The sequence below is a fragment of the Toxotes jaculatrix genome, chromosome 18 (assembly GCF_017976425.1).
Source record: "Toxotes jaculatrix isolate fToxJac2 chromosome 18, fToxJac2.pri, whole genome shotgun sequence".
Taxonomy (NCBI): domain Eukaryota; kingdom Metazoa; phylum Chordata; class Actinopteri; family Toxotidae; genus Toxotes; species Toxotes jaculatrix.
This window is the reverse complement of record NC_054411.1, coordinates 16016384-16025312: the sequence shown is the minus strand read 5'-3', so window position 1 is coordinate 16025312 and position 8929 is coordinate 16016384. Positions and strand designations below refer to the sequence as shown.

The following is an 8929-nucleotide window of genomic DNA, read 5'->3' as shown; positions in this document are numbered from 1 at the left end:
CACTTTAGCCCAGACCACAGTAACGCGATGGACACGACGCACGAAGACTTGCAGGTTAGAAGGAGAGAAGCGCTTCACTGATGCTGCTTTATATTTTTTTTCTTGTCTCTCTGCACAGCATGAAGGGTCTGATGCCTGCCCATTCCCTGTGATTGGCGCAAAAATAATTGCTTTTGTTAACAGCGACAAAGACTTGAATTTTTGTAGAGGGGTTTACTTTTATGCAGCCTGACAAATACCCACGATCCTACTCGGGGGACTGGCTCCTGCAGGGCCACAGCAGAGGCCCACTCTGCTCTGGGACCCCCTTTTTAAATAATATAAACTAGCTAAATTTATTTATTTTATTTATTTTTAATTTTTTGGACTCTCTCCATCTCTGGGCCCCCAGAATCCACAGCTCCTTTAACCTCACTAACTAAAGCGCTGCCTGGACAATGAGAGAGCAGGATGATCAATCAGACTGCACTTAATGTGGCTGCGCTCTGACAGCTGGTTTATGACTTTTAGTGGTGCTGCACCGTGTGTTGTGTTTCTCATGCCTTTCTCAAAACCACCATTATGATAGGCTCACCTGACGTGGTGGCTTTCACTAAAGAGGATGAGTATGGCCAGACAAATCCTGACCCCTGGGCACTACCCGAGGAGTTCTCCGTCCCCCTCTATCCCCTGGCTGACTCCAACCCCTGGGCCAAAACCTCCTATGCTAAGTTCACCAAAGACTTCATCCTCATCTCTGAGTTCTCTGAGCAGGTGGGCCCTCAGCCCCTCCTCACCATTCCAGACGACCCAAAAGTCTGCGGCACCTTCGATCTCAACTACTTCTCCCTGCGCATCATGTCAGTGGACTACCAGGCCTCCTTTGTCGGGCATCCACCTGGCAGTGGCTACCCAAGGCTCAGCTTTGTGGAGGACTCAAGGGTGGTGCTGGGTGACTCGAAGGAGGGGGCATTCGCCTACGTCCATCACCTTACGCTCTATGACCTGGAGGCGAGGGGCTTTGTGCGACCGTTCTGCATGGCCTACGTTTCAGCAGATGAGAGGAAAATCATGCTGCAGTTTCAGGAGCTGTCCCTCCGCTTCTCACAGGCCTCTGAGTGTCTGAAGGCTGGGAACAGGAGAGCCTTCGCCAAGGAACTGCAGAGGAAGCTTCGGGACCTTGAGTAAGACCTTCAATACAACCTTTTAACCTGTGTTGTAGTTTTCAAATCCAAATCTCTGCTCTTTTGTTCAATCATATAGGTAAATAGGGAGCTGAGTAATCTGAAAATCTGGAAAATTGTAACAGCATGGCCTTATCAGTACAGGTTCCATTAAGTAGAATGCACATGGAGGACTACACATGGCAGCTTGAATCATACACCAAGAGACCAACCAGTTCTCCTATACTGGAACAATACCAAGAGGCTCCAGTGTTTCTGTGTGTTAGTTTGAAGGAATCTGATTAAAAACAACTTTATTTACAATTATTCACCATGTGAGCATGTCATAAACTAAAATAATAAAGGTCTTAAAATTTGGTTTTGACACAGGGCCCTGTTACAAAACAGTGTCACAAAAGTAGTTAAATTATAAACTTTAATAACTTGCTAATAATTTAAAATGATTAACTCAGGAATCTCCTAAACTGACATTGTACTTTGGTTGGTCAAACTCCATAACAAAACTGCAATTAAAATCACATGAGTGTGTAACATTGAACATTGAAAAGAAGCAATGTGAGATTAGTTTGACAAGAGGCTTATTGATTTGGGATAATTTGCTTTATGATATCAAGTTCAACAGGAGTCTACAGCCACTCCAGCAGCTCTTGGAGACTGTACTTATGCCAGTATCAGACTGGACAATGTTTTTGTCTGATAAACTGGTTACTGTGTCAGATTAGGTGATTATACAGAGTCCTAAATTCTTGTTGTGAATTATCTGAGATATGATAGACTACATGTTTGTGCCTGACCAGCCACTGTGTGCTGTCTTTGACTACCTGCGCCTGCGTGATGTTATCAGGAAGTAGATACCAGGGACCAATTTTAAGAATAGTAAAAAAGGCAGGGGTGTTGTCACCATGACTCCACAAACCTTAGACCAACATGCTACCAAAGTGGCTAAAAACATGACTGGCCAGTGAACCTGGACCCTAATCTTACAGTTTATGAGGTTCCCAGCTACACGTTTTCAGTGTTTCTGGTGTAGTGGGTTCTCAGTTATTCTAAAGCTTGTCTTGAGGAAAAAGTCTGTTTTGTCAAATTGTATTTCCTTTCCCTATATGAATTCATGTGCACCAGTAACCCCTGTTTTCCCTCCTCTCAGGTACACTCACTCTGTGCTGCAGAGGGAGGAGGGTCTACAGCGAGAGGCGGGGCCTCAGTGCATGTACTCTGCTCATGCTGTGGAAAAGGCCAATGAGCTCGCTAATGTGGAAAAGAGCATCTATGAACACAGAGACCTGCTGAGACAGATCAGCTCCTTCCACTGCCGCCCGCGCCGAGATCCTCACGCTGTCACCTGCCAGAAGTGTATGAGCGAGTGCTTGAGTGAGTGTGAGGAGCTGTTAGACAAATACGCCAAGCTTGCTAACCCCTTCAGTTACACTGACAAAGGGAGGAAGGGGGAGGAAGGGCAGGGTCAGATTGATGATGAGGGAGGTGAAGACGAAGTGGAGGAGGACGAAGATGAGAGTGTTAAACGCAGGCCGTCCTACACACCACAGCTGATCAAAGCTAAGTCTGCCAAGTGTTTTGACAAGCGCCTGAAGACCCTCCAAGAGCTGTGTGACGAGACTTTCTATGCTGCCACCGTGGAGCTCCTGAAGGAGACGGAAAGGAGTTTCCGAGGCGACCTGTGTTACCTTCACACACGCCGCCTGGACAAGTCTCTACGAAAGAGACAGAAAGTTACCAACTTCCTGTTTGAGGAGGACCTCGGTGATGATGATGAGGATGAAGGAGGAACACTAAGACCATTCTGTGCTGTGAACCATGCTGTAGACAACTGTACACTCTTAAATCCACCTCCTATTGTGCTAGGACCAGAACCTCTAGAGCTAGACTCATTGGAGCCTCCAGATCCTCTAGACCCCGCCTCTGAGACCAGCCATACTCAGGAGAGTGAGCTTGGGCTTGGGGAGAGCCATCTGGAATCGTCCCCATCGGACCAGACTCTGGAGACCCAGGAGAGCTCTGAGGAGACCAAAGGAAGCTTCAGCAGCGATAAAAGCGGAATGGGTACAGCAGAGAAGCAACAAAGTCTTGCTAGTGTGAGGTCGGAGCCTCCTGATCCTGATTCTGACTTGACCCCTGACCACAACACTGACCTAGAAAGGGAGAGCAGCAGTGAAGAGATGGAGACCACTGCAGGGGAGGACGATGGTGACAATGGGGGAGACCAGACACCTGTGTCTCTGCTGGAAGTGGTGTCTGAGCTGGAGGCCAGCAGGGAGGATGACTGTGAGAGAGTAAGTGATGGGGCTTGTGAGATGGAGTCTGACTTGTTGGTTCCTATAGACACTGCATGCTGTATGGCTCAGGAGGGTTTCCTTTATGAGGCATCTGCTCCAGAGGCAGATCCTCATCTGGGCCAAAGCTCCTACCATCAGACTTCTCAAAGCCTGGTGGTCAACCAGGAGCCCCAGGCCCTTCTTCCACTCCAGGACGACTATGCCGTGGGTTCTCCATGCTCAGAAAGCCCTGCAGCAGCTGGGCTGGAGCTACCTGTAGGGCTCCTAGGAGATGCAGTTTCCCGTACCTCCGCGGAGGATGGGTCAGACTGTACCATGAGCGCTTCTACAGGGTCTGATCGGGCTGCCTCACCACTCGGCTATGGTGGGGTTGTGACCCTGCGTCAGAGGAAGAAGGCTGGACAAGGAGCCCTGAGGTTCGTGCGACAGTATCCCTTTGCCATACAAGCTCTGTGGTGCCTGCTGAGTGGCAGAACCCTGGTGGTGCTCGGGGCAGATGAGGGAAGAGTCCGCCGGTTGGTTGCTGCTCTTGCCCTCTTTGTGCCTGGCCCTGGGAAGTGTGGCGAGAGGGTTCAAGCCTGGCTGTCCTGCCCTTTCACCCTGACCGACCTGCAGAGGTGGAAACTCATTGGATTGCAAAGGTTTGTCCAGTTTGCATTTATATTTTAGGCATTTCACCAACACTCTTACTCAAAGCTTACAGTCAGGGCTCGTAGTAGAACGAGCAACCAGAAGACAGATGATGTTAGTAACACAAATTTACTAAAACCTTGAGTAATGATGCTCACAGATCCTCAGAAAGTCTCCATCAAAAAGAATTGTAAAAATGATGGTACATTCCTCTTTGTAGTTTGAATCACACCTTACTCTATTGTTACTCATCTCGTCTGACTCAACCCTCGATGACTCACATAACCAGCTATTCAGCTATTAAACCTCAAGCCTCACATCTGTATGGCAGTTTTTTACGTTTAGAAAGGAAGCCTTAGGTTCATAATTTCATGTACTTGTTTCTTTGTTGAGACATCTGGAAGCACTGAGATAGACCGGAGGAGGGGGTTCGGTGGGAACCTCTGATTAGAGCCCGACAGGCCTATCACAGATATATGATCACATAGTTTGTCTATCTACAGTAGTCTCAGCACTGACTGCAGCAACTGTAGCAGTGTAGCTGAGCTGATGGTGGTGCAGAGTAAAGCAGCGTCTTCACGGTAACAACAAACAAAAATGGTATCTGTCTTTGTGTCCCACACAGAGTGGCGTCCCCAGTCGGTTCCAGCATGCTTTACTCACTGTCCCGCTACAGTCGCTACATCTCCATCCTTGATGCCGACCAGAAGACTTTGCGCTGCCCACCGTATCGCGGCCAACTACTTGCCAACATAGCCGACCACCGCACCTACATCCGCCGTGGCTCCACCTACTTCCTTCATTTACAGAGCACCCTCTGTCGCCTGGCAGCCAAGGCCTTCTTGTTTACCTTCACCCACCACCTCCACCTGCCAGTCAGCTCCACAGAGGGGCCCGAGGTTGTAGAGGGCCGACGCCACTGCTTCCTGCAGGAGCAGCTGGGGCTGGGTGAGGAGGATAGCCAGATACTGCTCTACCTCAGCCAGCTCATCACTCAGCGGTACCTACAGCCTGCCACCGGGAGCAGTGCAGCAGCACCTTGTTTTAGTTTTAATTACACCACCAGCGTTTTATACAAAATCTAATATTCTTCTGGGAGGAGGATTCTCACACACATTTTAGCAGAAATCATCTGTGACCCTTTGGTTTTTATTGGACCAAAGGTGATAAAGGTCTAAAAGGTAATAAGGTCTAAAGTCATTTTAGTTTCAGGACAATCTCTGCACTGGTTATTGTTTTTTCTGCTTTTCTGTCTTTCTCTTTGCTCTTGCCATTTCCTCCGTGTGCAGGGAAAAGGAGGCAGAGCGAGTTGTGAATGTCAGGGAGTGGTTTAGATCCGTGTATTTGGTCCAGAGCATGTTGACACTCACAAGCACACACATGACAGAGGAGACAGAGGTCTTTTCCACCTCTTCTGTGGAAGAAAATGTTACATGCAATCAGCAACTTGTTTGAGGTAACACACACACACACACACACATATTTCATATTGCAAAATTCAATCCAACATGGCTGTCTCTGTGTCAGAAGTGCTGGTCCAACCTCAGCCAGCTCACTAACATGTTAATTCACAGCTCTGTGTTAACACCCACCAATCACCGAGCAGTTTCTCAGCTATGATATCATCTCAGCTATATGTGAACTTGTTTTTCAGCATTACTGTGACATTTCCTGCTTGTGGCAAACAGACGGCCCTCTGAATATGTTCGTGAAACCTTATTAGCGCCATGCAGGCTTGTTACAGCTGGTTTTGTGACATGCTTCTCTCTTTGAAAACGACAATATTATGTCCAAAGACCAACACTTTTCTGAAGCCTACCCTTTTCATATTTCTGTTTCACTCACCAGCACTTTCAGTTTTGATTTTCGTGATTGACTTTTAACACACATTCCTGCAGTAACGAGTGTTTCTGAGGAGTCACAATGTTGGATTTTAACTGAGTAGATTTGACTTTTGAGAGCATGGAGTAAACATTCCCAGAGGCTGCTTTCGGGTTGTGATGCATGAGAAAGTGTATTTGCTGTGTGAATTAGATCCAGTCGGCTCCACATGATGTTGCATGTCCAGAGAAATAATGTCATCGCGCACATACTCACCCATGTAGGGGCCAGCAGCAGACAAAAGCTGCCATTGCTCACTGCTGGCCAGAATTTTCATGGATATTACTCACACAGTCAGGAACATTTTAAAGCTTCTTAACCTAAATGTATTGAAGTTCACTGTTGTCTTAAAGTTGTGTGAGAGTGTTGTGGTGTCAGCATGAGACTGTCTTGTGCCAGGGTGAATCACCGTATCGATAATGTTTCTGTTTTTCTTATATTTGAAGGAAATGACTTGGACAAGATGCTGAACAGTTTGAGGAGGTGTCGCTGAGATGGTGATGTTGTGTTTGTATAGATTTCATCATGGGAAAAATGAATTCCCTGCTCCATCAAAAGCAAAACTGAAGTTTGACACTTGATTTAGGGTAGTAGTTTTTTTTTTTTTTTTTGACCTCAGCGATCCTTTCTGGATGTGTGCTATGAACAAAATTCAACTACTCTATATTTATTGCTTTTGGGCAAAATTTGGATCATGATCATTATGCTGAGAACACCCAGATTTTCTTTGTGGAGTAGTCTGAAGAATTGCAAACGTAGGAAATCTTTGGCCAGTGAAATCACACTAAAGTAGTGTCTTGTATTGTAAATTTTCCTGTTCCTCATTCTGTGGCGTCAGTGACGGAGCTGTGATACTTTATCTAGAATGGTAACTGTACTTGTGACTGCATGGTGAGAGTTTTAGTGTGAAAGGTCAGACAATGTGGGATCATGGCTGCCGTCCTTCCTGTTACGAACAAAAAAATTTTTTGTTGTTATTTTAACTCACGCTTTTAACTACTAACAACAACCTCGCATTTTCAGTTCCACCTAATGTATTATTTCAGTTTAGTGCAGTTTGGACTTGGTACATGTTACATCTTTTTGTTTTGCACAGCTTGAATATTACATTGTTCTGCTCAGATATTACGACTCTTTTTTTTTTAGCTATTGTCCCTCTAATGCAAAAAGGTGAATGTAATCTGAATAAGCCATACCGCAGTGTGCTTAACATGTCGTCACTCAGTGTCCTTATGTTGCCATATCATGTCTACCTTTTGTATCTTATCATGAGGGGGCGTTGTGTGATCTTCAGCCCTGTACGACGGCGGTGTTGCCAGTTATTTTAATAAAGCACGTTGTGAATGTCTTGATGCTTTTATGTTATGTTGATGATGTTCATTTACTCCATTAAATTATTTGAATCCCCTTTATTTTTTGCATTGATGCCTGGTTCACACAGGGAGGTATGTGATGATGTTGATGATGCTGAATCTCACTGTGAGATATGAGAAGAACAGACCAATGCAACCCACAGATCATCATTAAACTTCCAATACTCCAGTAGCCTGGTGTCTGTGTGACTTGCTTTAGCGATGACGGATGTGCAAACATTTGAGGTGTCATGAATAATAAATGCTCATGTCTAATTGCCCTGCTGGAGCAGCAGAAGGATAGGTGGTGGACTGAAGGAGAAACAGGAGCACATTAATGATTTAAGAACACTTTTGAAACAACACAGTCATGTTCAGTCTTGACAATAACATTGTTCTATGGGAACTGAATGAGTGGGCAGCTCTGTGTGTTACTCATGATGTAAACAGGTGTACTTTTCTCTTTTTTTCATCCACAGATGCTGGTTCTTTAGCTTCTTTGTAATCCCACAGAGCTGCGCAGAAGGAGAGCTGACACACTCCATCTTATCACCAGGCCTGAGGGTTAGTATCAATTACATTTGTACAGTGGCAAGTGAAGATTTAGTCAGGAGTAAAAATCATCTGCAGCGTTTATGTCACATTTAAGATGAAACCACCGCAAACTGAGAAACATCTGCAATTTCCCATTGAGAAAACTGTGTTCAATGCAAGAAGTATACTAATCCTATACTAATTGAACCCTGTATTTCTTCCTTTCTTGAGTAGCTGCAGTGGTTTTGGGAACATGGTCCCAGTGCATGATTAATTACCAATAAAAAGGCTTAGTTAGCTGCTTTGATTAGTGTCATTATGTTTGACATGAGAATTGGTGGATGAAGTGTTCAGATTCTTAAATACATTACCTATATACTAATATAAAGTACTGCACTCAAAATCCTATTTTAAAAGTAAAAAAGCATTATCAGTAAACTTACTGTAATCAAAGTATTAAAAGTAAAAACATTTTTTCTCGAGAAACATCTAATTCTGCAGGCAACTGGCATTTCATCACACATTACATCAATAGACTGTTAATACTGTCACTGGTTGTGGTGGAGCTACTGTTGTTTTAACTACTTGATGTATTTAATGTAAAATACTGTATAATGTTACCTTTGTAGGACTTGAACAGTTATTGAAATGAAGCCATGTGGGAAGTTTAAAGGGGAACTCTCTCTTTGGAGGAACTGCTAACAGCCCATAGGCATCTGAAATGTGATAACACTGCATTTTTTTAAAGGGGTCACAAGCTTATCATCATACTTTATAAGATTTTATCATATGTGTTATGTAGAACCTTAATTTGAAAAGCCAGCAGTAACTTCAGCTCTAACATAAATGCTACAAACACTCAGGTAAAGTACAAATACTTCAAAAGTGCTTGAGTAAAAGCAGTTAGTTATTTTCCACCACTGCATGTAAACTACATCATCAATATTATAGCGTTGATAGAAGTGAAATAAAATGGAAATAAGGTCAATAAGAAGAACTGTTTCCTAAACTTAAGCAGAAAAGCATGCTGTTTAACAAAATGAAAATAAATGACCGAATTTTTAACCCTGTTTTT

General features: G+C 44.5%; 1 protein-coding gene across 1 annotated transcript; it reads left to right on the top strand.

Annotated features, from left to right (window-relative positions):
- Positions 1-25: 25 nt before the first annotated feature.
- Positions 26-7476, top strand: smcr8a (Smith-Magenis syndrome chromosome region, candidate 8a). Its single transcript, XM_041063086.1, has 3 exons — positions 26-1163; positions 2311-4098; positions 4713-7476. Exons 1-3 carry the CDS (start codon positions 562-564, stop codon positions 5170-5172), a joined length of 2850 nt encoding a protein of 949 aa, XP_040919020.1. The 5' UTR covers positions 26-561; the 3' UTR covers positions 5173-7476.
- The last annotated feature ends 1453 nt before the right edge of the window (positions 7477-8929 follow it).